Source organism: Simochromis diagramma, unplaced genomic scaffold (genome assembly GCF_900408965.1).
Source record: "Simochromis diagramma unplaced genomic scaffold, fSimDia1.1 OVJJ01000348.1, whole genome shotgun sequence".
NCBI classification, from domain to species: domain Eukaryota; kingdom Metazoa; phylum Chordata; class Actinopteri; order Cichliformes; family Cichlidae; genus Simochromis; species Simochromis diagramma.
Window position 1 is genome coordinate 2,384,078 of NW_024386755.1, and position 14,012 is coordinate 2,398,089.

At 40.2% G+C, this 14,012-nt stretch overlaps 1 protein-coding gene across 3 annotated transcripts in view; it reads right to left on the bottom strand.

Annotated features, from left to right (window-relative positions):
- clcn2c (chloride channel 2c) overlaps positions 1-14,012 on the bottom strand; it is a 224,527-nt gene that overhangs the window by 73,364 nt on the left and 137,151 nt on the right. For all 3 annotated transcript variants that reach the window (XM_040025317.1, XM_040025301.1, XM_040025309.1), the window contains 5 exons: positions 11,076-11,099; positions 9,436-9,459; positions 8,640-8,718; positions 7,955-8,080; positions 4,159-4,243 (listed from right to left, as the gene is read on the bottom strand). In XM_040025317.1, coding sequence (XP_039881251.1) covers positions 4,159-4,243; positions 7,955-8,080; positions 8,640-8,718; positions 9,436-9,459; positions 11,076-11,099 — 338 coding nt within the window. The remainder of the gene's footprint in view (positions 1-4,158; positions 4,244-7,954; positions 8,081-8,639; positions 8,719-9,435; positions 9,460-11,075; positions 11,100-14,012) is intronic.

Consider the following 14,012-nt stretch of genomic DNA (forward strand, 5'->3'; position numbering starts at 1 on the left):
TTATATAAGCGCGCATTTAGAAGCTTGGTGGGAGTCCTCTTTATGGGAGTGAGAGCCAAAGAAAGCAGAGAAAAGGTGGCGGGAAAGAATAGACTCAGACAGCTATGCAGACAACCTAATGCTTATAAATTTATCCTCTTGCATTATTAATTCCATCAAATACCTTTGAATAAATAATGAACAGGATGATGAGGGAGTCTTTGCCTCTTTGGCACAGCTGAGGAAAACGCAGCACATCTACCTTTTCATGCACTTTGTATGGTACACGTAAAAACAAACCAACAAAAAAAAAAAAAACGGTGTCCTCTGTGTGTGTGTGTGTGTGTGTGTGTGTGTGTGTGTGTGTGTTTGGGTGGGGGTTAAGTGTTGGAATCTGGGCTTGTGCTCATGACTAAAACAAGGGTGAGTGTACCGTTTGAGGACAAGAAGGTGTTAAAGCTATGATCAGGCGATGGTGTACAGACGTATGTATGACTCAATAAATTAACGTAGCATTAAGTGAATTAAAAATAATAATAAAAAAAAAAATACAGGGCCTTCATTTATGAAAGGTTTTTCTGTATTTATATACATTTGCAGAGATTCATTCAGACCCATTCATTCAATGCATTTTCATTCTACATTCCTTCCATATTCAATTCTTTTACTTAATTTTTCAGTTATTATTGTAGACAACTTTACTTCATCATGCAAATGAGTCAGCTGTCACACAGGGGAAACGCTGCACTCATTGGTTGACTGATCCTTACAAGTAAAAAAAGTTAAGATACAATATACAGGGTGGGCCATTTATATGGATACACCGTAATAACATGGGAATGGTTGGTGATATTAAAGTCCTGTTTGTGGCACATTAGTATATGTGAGGGGGCAAACTCCTCAAGATGGGTGGTGACCATGGTGGCCATTTAGAAGTCGGCCATCTTGGATACAACTTTTGTTTTTTTCCAATAGGAAGAGGGCCATGTGACACATCAAACTTATTGGTAATGTCACAAGAAAAACAATGGTGTGCTTGGTTTCAACGTAACTTTATTCTTTCATGAGTTATTTACAAGTTTCTCTTTGTTCACAGCCATTGACATGTCGAAGAGGTTAACACGTGAGGAGCGGATCGAAATTGTGTTGATATCTGGTGAACGCAGTAACCGGGTCATTGCAGCAGATTTCAATGCAAGACACCCTACGAGACCACCCATCTCCCATGCTACAGTTAGCAAACTGCTTGCTAAGTTTCATGAAACTGGTTCAGTGTTGGATTTGCCAAAATGTGGACGCAAGAAAACTGTCACTAATGAAGAAACATCAGTGGCTGTCCTAGCTTCATTCAGCAAGAGCCCACAGCGTAGCACTCGCCGCATGTCACTGCAGAGTGGCATTAGTCGAACATCCCTTCGGCGGATATTAGCTACTCACAAATGGCACCCTTACAAACTCCAGCTACTGCAGCATCTCAACGAGGATGACCCAGATCGGCGCACAGAATTTGCAGAATGGGCAAAACAAAAATTGGAACAGGACCCTCAGTTCACGCAGAAGAGTTTGTTCAGTGATGAGGCAAACTTTTATGTGAATAGTGAAGTTAAACAAAACCACTGCTATTGGTCTGACACTAACCCACATTGGATGGATCCCTCCAAGACTGTTGGAACAACAAAAGTGATAATTTGGTGTGGTACATGGGGGTTAAGGGGGTAAAGCTGGCACGTTCCCTGAGTTTTTCCAGCAAGATGGTGCACCGCCACATTATGGGTGCCAGGTCCGAGCATTCCTAGATGAACAGTTTCCTGGAAAGTGGATTGGTCATCGTGGGCCAGTTGAATGGCCCCCAAGCTCTCCCGATCTGACCCCCTTAGACTTTTATCTTTGGGGTCATCTGAAGGCAATTGTCTATGGTGTGAAGATACGAGATGTGCAGCACCTGAAACTACGGATACTGGATGCCTGTGCTGGCATTTCTCCTGCGGTGTTGCTATCAGTGTGTGAAGAGTGGGAGAAGAGGGTTGCATTGACAATCCAACACAATGGGCAGCACATTGAACACATTTTATAAGTGGTCAGAAACTTGTAAATAACTCATGAAAGAATAAAGTTACGTTGAAACCAAGCACACCATTGTTTTTCTTGTGACATTACCAATAAGTGTCACATGGCCCTCTTCCTATTGAAAAAACAAAAGTTGTATCCAAGATGGCCGACTTCTAAATGGCCACCATGGTCACCACCCATCTTGAGGAGTTTGCCCCCTCACATATACTAATGTGCCACAAACAGGACTTTAATATCACCAACCATTCCCATGTTATTACGGTGTATCCATATAAATGGCCCACCCTGTACTTTAAAATGAAGGCCCACATTCAAGTAATGTTAGAGAAGGTGGAAAATAATGGAGCCTGTCAGTATTACTTAGTTTCATAATAATGGTTAATGATGAGTTCTACTGATATGCATCTCTGAATTTCTTTTAATTTTTTTCTGTTAATTTCAACTGTATTTTTATTTATTGAGTTATTCACTTCTCCTAATTTTGGATTTTTTAGTCTGCAACACCAGAAAAGAAATTGCAACAATTTGCTTTATAAATAATTTGCCTAATTGGCTGTTTGTCAACAAATCCATTAATTGTTTCTGTGGTTAGGCTTTTGTGCCGATTACAAGAAAATTTCTGAAATGTAAATGACATATTACTCATTTTTTAAAATATGATCTCACATTTTCATTGTACATTTTTGGGAAAATGAATCCATTTTTCGACAATTTTTTTATTTTCTGATTTTCTGTTGCTCATTGGAGGAAGTCGTCAACAGAATAGTTTATAATAAAAGTAATCACCCTCCTGTTGGCCTACAAAAAGTCCAGGTACACACATTATGGACACATATACATGTGCAGCCTTCACGTGTTGAGGTGACCCTCTCCCTCCTAAAACAGTAAACTGTAAACAGTAAGTAGAGTAGTGTGTGACTCTTCAAAGACATGCCCTTGGCAGCATGTAGCACACACCAAACTCTTCCTGGCCTAGTTGACTGAGACACTGACCGACTTTCCCTGCTTGACAGCTACTGGCAGGGGAAGATGGAAACTACAACGATGCACCGGCATGCGCACACACACACACAAATCTGCCAGTGCGCACATACAGACTCACACAGTGTAAAACTAGGACTAAGCACTCTGCTGCCTTCTCTGGAGACAGTGTACTGTATGTGCAAGCCACTGATGCAGTGGTGGGTGTTAATGCCTCCGGACAAAAAATACCCCAAACTAAATATGAAAGAACCCCCCCCCCGAAGGATGAAGAAAGAAAGAGAGGGATTATCTTCTCAAGATAAGTTACACAAGTTACACACAGGCACACGCTTTCATCTGAAAAAGAAGGACAGAGTATGGAGCAAGAGCACCCCCTCCAAACTCTCCACCAGCTTCCTTCTAGGAGCCCGTGGTCTCTTTCACAGGCACAGAAGAGCCCTCAGGCTAGGACAGGATAAAATAAGACGTCCCTCAGTGCGCTGGCAACTGTTGCAAGCTGAATAATCTATGTTAGGTGACTCACGCAGTCCACCCCGAGGTAACACCTTCACAAGCTACAGTAAGTGGATCTCCTGAATAATGTCTGAATTTATGAGGCAATCATAATAAATGGGAATACCTATCAGAGCAACCAGGTGGACAAAAAACTGACTCAGAGTGGATGAATTTATTTGAATTTTTTTTGTGAAACAAGCTAGTTTCCATTTTCTTTTTCTATTGGTTAACAATTAGCTTTTTATTCATTTAGGCTTGGTCTTATTTACAGTACGGACCTGCTGGGTAATGTCTAATTGATGAGTTGTTGTTGTTTTTTTTAAACTCTGTCTTTGTCTGTCTTTATCCTGTCTTCCTTCTCTCACCCCAACCGGTCACATCAGATGGCCCCGCTCCTCACTGAGCCTGGTTCTGCTGGAGGTTTCTTCCTGTTAAAAGGGAGTTTTTCCTTTCCACTGTCACCAAAGTGCTTGCTCATAGGGGGTCATATGATTGTTGGGTTTTTCTCTGTATCTATTATTGTACGATCTACTGTGCAATATAAAGCGCCTTTAGGTGACTGCTGTTGTGATTTGGCGCTATATAAATTGAATTGAATTGAAACCAACTTCAGCATCTTAACCAACTTACCCAATGACAGCGAAGGCAGGAAGCTCCTGGAGGTCAAAGGGAAAGTCTAATCGGAAGCGGGTTTTAAACAGAGCTGTGATGGTCTCTGGAGAAAGAGAGAGAGGACAAGCCACTGTATCACTGAACAGACCTCAAAGTCATTAAGCGAGGTTAAAAACAGGTCTTCTAAACACATGTAGGGCAATAAATAAAATATATTAAAGCTACTGATGCATCACTGACTGATCTGACTGATGGAAGGAGTAAAAAGGAAAACTTCAGCTTACTGTGGAGGTGATGACCAAAAAATGGTAAATGGCCTGTATTTGTATAGCGCCTTACTAGTCCCTACGGACCCCAAAGCGCTTTACACATCCAGTCACACCCATTCACACACACATTCACACACTGGTGATGGCAAGCTACATTGTAGCCACAACCACCCTGGGGCGCACTGACAGCGGCGATGCTGCCAGACGCTGGCGCCACCGGGCCCTCTGACCACCACCAGTAGGCAACGGGTGGTGCCTTGCCCAAGGACACAACGACCGAGACTGTCCAAGCCAGGGCTCGAACCGGCAACCTTCCGATTACAAGGCCAAATCCCAACTCTTGAACCACGATCGCCCCAAAACTCCAAACCTCACAAAACCTGACCACATTAAACAACTGGTGGGAGAAAAGGCTGTGAAAAACTAAACCACTAACAGGATCCTGGAAATCCCAAAGAAGTTTGGACGCCTGCCACTGAGAACTTCTCAGTTTACTGTTTTGGTAGGATGAAAATTCTATTTTTAGCACCTCCAGTGTTGCAGCAAGTCTTTGTCCTTTACTCAGTATATTATTTAGACTTGCACACATGTAACTAGTAAAATAATGACAGCGCTTCATTTATACACAGATTAAAAACCCCATTGCCCCCAGGCTCAAGAGGTATGTAACACTCCATGAGCCAAACCTGCAAATATCAACATCTACAGAAACCTTAGTATCTCAGCTAAATGCTCATATAAACCATTTCTACAACCACCAAACGCAGCGAAAACAAGCAATGATTAAAAGAGCAGTTACTTAAATGCGCAAAAGTCCGCTAAACACACACAACCGAGCCAAGAAATCTCCAGACTTCAGGTAGCCATGAAAACAATGGCTAGTTTGCTTGCAGGGCTCTCACGCATTCCAAAACACCAAGTTTCACCATGCTCCAACCAAAATTCACTAGACAAGCTGCAAAAGAAGACCACAAATATGTCACTGTGATTCTATTGGCTCAACCGATTAAAAAGGTGTCAATCATGCAAATTGGCCAATAGAGGCCTAGGCTACAGCCCCTCAGAGTTTAAATCGCAAGAGGCCATTTAAACTCACCAGGGTGCAGGACTGGGAATGTGTGGTTAATTCTTCAAAAATATTCAAAAGACAAGCATTTCTAAGCATGGTAATGAAGTTAAATCATTTCTGCTGTTTAAAAAAACAGCAGAAATTCAACTCGTATATGGTGTCCAAGGTGCACCAAAACTGGACATCCTGTATAACACCTGGACCTTTATTTATTAAAAGTCCTGCAATTTTTCACAGTTTCACTTTGGAAGTATAAATCTTTGTTTATAAATTGATTTCTGCTTTTCTGGATTACAGTGTCAATTAAAGCATATTTTAAAAAGGGTTATATGCTAGAAATTATTTGCTATTATATTGTATGTTATATGCTAAAAAATTATATCACAAAAGACTGCATGAAATTGAAAAATTTGGACCATTCAATCCCAAATTCATAGCAGACTGACTCCATCTTATTGCTGCTTTTTCACTGTCTTACAGTGGGGCAAAAAAGTATTTAGTCAGCCACCAATTGTGCAAGTTCCCCCACTTAAAATGATGACAGAGGTCAGTAATTTGCACCAGAGGTACACTTCAACTGTGAGAGACAGAATGTGAAAAAAAAAATCCATGAATCCACATGGTAGGATTTGTAAAGAATTTATTCGTAAATTAGGGTGGAAAATAAGTATTTGGTCACCTCAAACAAGGAAAATCTCTGGCTCTCACAGACCTGTAATGTCTTCTGTAAGACGCTTTTCTGTCCCCCACTCATTGCCTGTATGAATGGCACCTGTTTGAACTCATCATCTGTATAAAAGACACCTGTCCACAGCCTCAAACAGTCAGACTCCAAACTCCGCCATGGCCAAGACCAAAGAGCTTTCGAAGGACACCAGGAAAAGTATTGTAGACCTGCACCAGACTGGGAAGAGTGAATCTACAATAGGCAAGCAGCTTGGTGTGAAAAAATCAACTGTGGGAGCAATCATCAGAAAATGGAAGACATACAAGACCACTGATAATCTCCCTCGATCTGGGGCTCCACGCAAGATCTCATCCCGTGGGGTCAAAATGATCATGAGAACGGTGAGCAAAGATCCCAGAACCACACGGGGGGACCTGGTGAATGACCTGCAGAGAGCTGGGACCAAAGTAACAAAGGTCACCATCAGTAACACACTACAACGGCAGGGAATCAAATCCCGCAGTGCCAGACGTGTTCCACTGCTGAAGCCAGTGCATGTCCAGGCCCGTCTGAAGTTTGCCAGAGAGCACATGGATGATACAGCAGAGGATTGGGAGAATGTCATGTGGTCAGATGAAACCAAAGTAGAACTTTTTGGTATAAACTCAACTCGTCGTGTTTGGAGGAAGAAGAATATTGAGTTGCATCCCAAGAACACCATACCTACTGTGAAGCATGGGGGTGGAAACATCATGCTATGGGGCTGTTTTTCTGCCAAGGGGACAGGACGACTGATCCGTGTTAAGGACAGAATGAATGGGGCCATGTATCGTGAGATTTTGAGCCAAAACCTCCTTCCATCAGTGAGAATTTTGAAGATGAAACGAGGCTGGGTCTTCCAACATGACAATGATCCAAAACACACCGCCCGGGCAACAAAGGAGTGGCTCCGTAAGAAGCATTTGAAAGTCCTGGAGTGGCCTAGCCAGTCTCCAGACCCCATAGAAAATCTGTGGCGGGAGTTGAAAGTCCGTGTTGCTCGGCGACAGCCCCAAAACATCACTGCTCTCGAGAAGATCTGCATGGAGGAATGGGCCAAAATACCAGCTACTGTGTGTGCAAACCTGGTAAAGACCTATAGTAAACGTTTGACCTCTGTTATTGCCAACAAAGGTTATGTTACAAAGTATTGAGTTGTATTTTTGTTATTGACCAAATACTTATTTTCCACCCTGATTTACGAATAAATTCTTTACAAATCCTACCATGTGGATTCATGGATTTTTTTTTTCACATTCTGTCTCTCACAGTTGAAGTGTACCTCTGGTGCAAATTACTGACCTCTGTCATCATTTTAAGTGGGGGAACTTGCACAATTGGTGGCTGACTAAATACTTTTTTGCCCCACTGTAATTCACAAAAGTTGCTGTGAAGATGTGACGTGATGGCTCAGCGCTTGCAGACCTGGTCCCCGTCTCCAAACCACTAAAACATTGGACCTTAAAGTGGACTCACTCTGATCATTTCCAGCCTTATATTTGAATTCTAACTGCATGACTCACAGCTCGTTCCTTATCGATCTTAAACTGAGCCTTGGTGAAGCCCCTCAGTTTATCCACTGTTTGAACCAACTTTAAGGCCACTCTTGCTTTGATACGACTTTTATCTGATTTTTTGCCCCTCAAAAACAAAAGACACTGAACATGCCACTAGCTACTACAAAAATGGATTTGATTGTGCGGGACTAAGTGTTCCTAATAAAGTGCTTATACTGTCTTATACTAAGTACAATGAACACATCAGTCTTACCTTCATCTCTGTTCCAAACAGCTAATACCCTGAAGATGAAGGCACTGAAAGTGGCAGCAAAGAAGCCCCTCCAATAGTTCCTCACAGCAAAGAATGTGGAAGTTACTTCAATACTGAACAGCACACCTTAAACACACAAACACCACAAGGCATGAGCACTGACATTTAAAAAATGCACAAACAAGTGAAATGGACTTTTCTTGACATGCAGTTCTTCATGTAACACTCAAGTAACAACAACATTTCCTTGCGTTACACACAGATGAATTTGTTCGCCAGCGTCTGTATTCAGACATGATCTCCATTTTTGGAAATGTCATTTACCTCAGTTAGCTCAGGCTTAGCAAGATGAATTCATGGTGGGGTGGAAGCACAGGCTGAAGAAAAACCAGCTAGAAGCTAAATAAATTATGTCACTGATACAAAGGCGTGTAGTGTGCTCCAAGGCTGTACCAGGGCTCTAAATTTAACATGAGATGATACGAGGGTGTACAGAAAGAGAATACCTCCGCAAAAAAACATCTCCCATGAAACAGCACTGATTGCTCCATCCATTTCAGCAACATGAAGCCCATTATATGTTAAGTGGGTTACACATTGTAAAAGTTATACAGTGCTTACACATTTAGCTCATTACAGAGTGCCACAGGCTTCAGGTACTACATCACGTTTGCTTTAGACTCACCTCCTATGGGGGCAGCGAAACAGCAACCAACTCCCACGGCACAGGCTGCTGCCAGCATCTCTATGTTCCTCGACTCATTCTGAAACCACACAGTGGTTAGATTTCAGTCACCAGCAGTCATTCAACAGCAACCACAACAACAACAACAAAAGCGAAAAGGAAAGAAGTGAGTAAATTCATTACATTTTTTCTATGACACACTTTTAATAAGACACCTAAGCAAAAAAAAAAAAGCATCCGGAAAGGATTCTGTGTTTCATTTGTTCCACATTTTTGTCATGTCACAGCATTATTCCAAAATGGTTTCACCTACACCCTCCATATACATGCTCCATAATGATGAAGTGAAAAAGGTTTGCTTAAATTTATTTTTTTATCAACTAAAAAAAAAAACAAAAAAAACCCTCCTCCTCCTACTCATAACAGCAACAACAACAACAACAATAATAATAATAATAATAATAATAATCAACAATTAACAAGCAAAGTAAAATATTCCTAAATCAAAGCAAAATTGAATTTCAAATGAGTACAAAACAAATTGGATGTCTTAAAAACAAAAAAAGTCAAAAAATATTTTAAAAAAAATACCATGGATATATGAAAATCATTTTTTATATTTTAAATTAAACAGTAATAATATTAATGAAGGATCATATAATGAGCTGTGTCGTAAGACAGTCAGAAAGACAGTGGGAAAGGGACAATCATGCTGCATGAGCGCGGGATGGACTGTGGTGCATTATGGGAATGGAGGTTTTTTTCCTTTCTTTTTGACACTTCTGGTCTTATTTACCTTCATTCCTATGAGACCGATGTCCTTCAAGCAGCATGGCAGTGGTAAAGGAAAGTTACTGCGTGTTTTACTTTCACAACAGAATATTTCATGTGGACGAGAAGGTGCGTGTAAGGCTTAATATTTAGTAAAACAAAGTAAACTTCAGAGAACTTTCCTCTGTGAATGACAAGTAGGGATGCATGGATTATGAATTGTGAATTATTCTGAGCAGATTCCAGGATTGCACATGCAACTTTCTCTGATGCAGATTTTTGTTGTCTTTATTTTGTTTGTCTCATTTCCCCTGTTATCCCACCAAAACATACACACAAAAAAAACCCACTGAAAAAAAAAAAAAAACGTTTTTCAGTCTATCAAACATTTTTTGAACATTTAGAAGAAACCATGCATGCATGAGGCTTAGTTACTCCAAGTTCAGAAAGTTACTGCTTATCTCCGTTGTCACAGATTTTATTTTAAACTGATAAAATTCAGTTTACCTGTAGATTCAAACAAATTCAATCTACTTTCAAAGACATAAAAAGGATAAAGTAGAAATTAGTTTTTTAGATGTTTTGGCTTCATTCATCCTTCCTGCAACTCAAAGGCATGATGCCAATACCGCCATGCTTCACTATAACAGCTGCGGTGATGAGCTACACATTATGCCTGGACTTCTCCCCAAACAGTTCCACTATTGTCTCATCAGAACAGATGATCTCCTCCCTAATGGACTCGTTTAAAGTACTCTGAGTGAACTATCCTTTGCCCTACTGTATACTGAGAGAGATCTATGGAGCAGCTCTACCATGACTGATGATACAAGATGGTCCTCTGTTTTGCAAGTTCTCCATCTTTTGGAGGACTTCTAAAAATCTGCTGGAGTTACCTTTGTGTTCTTGGACACTTCCCAATCCACAGTGTTCTGTTTGGCCATTACAGACCAAGTGGCCTCCAATTGACTTCTAGACAAATCTGATGTAAAACTAAAGTTCCACTAAAGTACTTAAAGAAGAACAGACTTGCTGTTTTTATTTCTAATAAATCATAAATAATAAATGCAGATAAAGTAAATTCTCAGTTCATTTTCACTAGACTCAAATATTGTTGGGTATGAATAGTACACACAGTGGCTTTGATAAAGCTTTACAAATGCTAATAAAAGAGAGTGTGTTTTTGCTCTTCTCTTTCTCCTTTCTTTTAGTCTTTAACTGTATTTGAACAGTGGGTTATGCATGTATGTATGGGCTTACATAAGAAATAAAAAAAAAAATCTTTTAATGGAGCCTGACTAATAATTTTAAGGTGAAACAAATGGGGGAAAAAAACTTTATTTCTAGGCTTAAAACTAGTGCTGTCAGCGCTAATCTTGTTAAAACGGCACGCCATCAACGCGTTAGCGCATTATCGCATTAATGCGTTAGCGTTCAGCCCCATGCACGGGGCGATCTGCGCTAACTCGTTAACGGAGATTTGCGGCGTTAATGCGGTTATGGTATTAGCGTCATTTTAACGAGATCAACGCTGACAGCACTACTTAAAGCATGTTTTGTAGACTGGATAGTGGAATAAGTAACAAATGGAGCTCAGTAAATCAGTTTGACTTTAGCTGTAGGGATGAAGGAATGTTCATGCTGGGAATTTTGCAGCTGAATTACCTTAATCCCTGTAACACCGGGCTCCTACAGGAAGCATGGGAGTAAGAGACACAAGTTAAGCTAGCAAAGAACAAATGCAAGAGTCTTTTTCATTACTGCCTAAACTCGCTGTGTGATGCTACAAGACTCAAGAAACCGAGTCCCCGGTGTTTTAGCATTAAACTCAACATTTCCTCCGCTGACATTTACAGCTCAAGTAAAACGCATTTTATCTTATAATATCTAATCAAATGCCAGCTGTATTCAAACAAGAGTACTCAATGTGTATGGGAAAAATATGAAGTGCAAAAAAGAAAAAAGAAAAAGCTGTTGTTTTTTTTTTTTTTTAAAGTATGGCACTCTGAAACAGAAAGGTAATTTTTACAGCCTGCAGGTTGCATTAGCATACTGTACTTCAACCACTAGAGAGGACCAGATACTGCTGCAAAGGGACTCTTCACACATCCACACAGGCAAATACACACTCAGCATTAATATGCCATAAAATGCATGACAACACTCTGGAGGGATGGAGAGCAGGATGGAGTAACAGAGGGTTACAGGTAGACTATTTAATGAGGCCCATGATAGGGTTTTCAGAAGAGACTAATATAAAGGAAGAGAGGCAGATGGAAAATTTAACAGAAAAATAAATAGCGGAACGAGAGGGAAAATAATGGCGTGGAGGGGCAGAATGCATTGAATGACGGTTGTAAACTAATTACTGCTGCTACATTTAAATTGGCTGGATGTAAAAGTCAGAACAGACCGGAACTGTTTGTTTTCACGTATACGGACATACGCAAAAGCAAAGAGCATTTTTACTACTTTTCATCTTCACCTGAAGTGAAATCAGATAATGAAATGCGAATTTAAATGGACTCTAGTACATTTTTTATTCACAACAATTAGCATTAAAACTATCTTTTGGCTGCACGGTGTGTTATATATTCTCAGAAAGACATTTCAAAAGGTCAAATCTATGCACCAACTGCACGACTCTTCCTTCTAGGATAGCGTTGCACGAGTCACACTTAAATTGATTCTTATTTGTCATCTTGTACTAGGCCTTGAAAAAGAAAAAAAGAAGAAGCTATTTTTGCAGCATCTCCCATTATCCAGCTTTCCTCTAAATGGCTACCCTTTGTAAATACAAGGTTTGAATCCAGGTGTGCTCACAGACTTGGCTGTATGTATGAGGAGGACATATAGGGAACACCAAGGAAAGAGCTTTGTATTTTTAGCTAAGAGATATAATATAATTGTTCAGGCAGTTGTGGGGTATTATGTCTAAATGTGCAAATCCGCCTTAAGTATTCATGCCCCTGGTGTATTTATTTATATTCACAATATGTGGCCTTATTTTAGAAAGCATTCTGTCCACTTTATTTAGAGAATTTTATCGTTTTTGGACAAAAACTTATTTTGGAAGAAGTTAGCCGGCCTGCATGACAACTTTTTCTAACAAAGTCAAGTTTATTTCTACAGCACAACAAAAGCTGTTGACCAAGGTGCTGTGCATCTAAAATCATCAAATGACATAAAAGCATAGGGCAAGAATTTAACAAAAGAAACAAAACGAGAAAACCTGAGTAAGAAATAAAAAATAAAAGTAACAGAACTCATTCCGATTTAAAAGCTAGAGAATGAAAGCGGGTTTTTGATGTTGGGGAGGTCCTGATGTGAAGGGGCAGTTTGTTCCACAGCACAGCCACAGCAAAGGCCTGATTCCTTTTTTGCTTTAATCTGGACCTCGGGAAAGCTAGAAGGATTTGGTCAGCAGTTCTCAATAATCTTGAAAAAGTGTACAATCTACCAGGATGAACTACAACATGGGGCAAAGCAATCACAGGAACTTTGACGTGTATATAGTGTGAAGAGAGACTTTGGGTGGCATCATTATAGAGCAATAAAGTCCATGTAGCGAGTAGGTCCAGGTGGCTGGATGGGTCAGCAAAACATTATCTGATATTTGTATTGGCAATACAGTGTTTACCTTTAGCTTAATGGTGTATTGTTGATGCGGAGTAGGGATATAGTGGCTACAGCGTAGACCCTTTTCCCAGTACACCAGCTTTGTTTTGTACTTTCTTCAACTTCTCAACTCTTCACCCCCCCCCAATGGACATGCTCACATCTCACGAGAAAAACAAAAAGTCAAAGGTTTTTCTGATTTCCTTCAGCTCCCAGCTTCCTCTCCCAATGGAGACACACTCAACGTAATTTCCATCTGACTTTTTTTTCTTCTTCTTCTCCCTATTCTCATTAGCGCTTCCAAAATTTCCATCTCAATCAATGAATACGTTTCTGGGAAGAAACGATGAAAAGATGTATTTGTGTACAAATAAAAGTGATTCAAACTTCAAAAAACAGGATATAAGTGGTTGTTGACTATACATGAGCTGCAAGAGAGCAATTCCTGAAGACAAAAGAAGAAAAAAACCTGAACTTTTTAACTGCCCAAATAACAGAGGGACAAAAAGTTAGAAACTAACTAACAACTAATAGCTCCATGTTGAGCCTATGTGCTCCATAAAAAGTAATTAAAAAGAAAAAAGCTGCAGGCTTCAGCATCCCAAAAATCCACCAACCCTGCTGGAAATAAGTTCCAGCTCTGGTCTTCACCCTCAAATATTCTTTTTGTTCTTCCTTCCCCATTTCTCTTCATCATTACCCTTTCTTTCAGGCCTTCTGCTCTCTTTTTTTTGTTACTTCAAACTCAAACAGCTTGAAAAAAAGAAAAAGAAAAGAAATGTCAGCACCCCCTCCTTCCGCTGTGTTCGTAATCTCTTAGCTTTTGTTTAGTTTTATTTCCTGCACTTTTCCCTGACCTGGGGATTTTGCAAGGGTTGGCTCAAGATATTGCAAAGTTGCTTTTGTGAACCGTTCTGAACAACTGAAACTGCCCTCCATAAATTCCCTGCCTACACTGAAAGACCCATACATACTATGCATTAA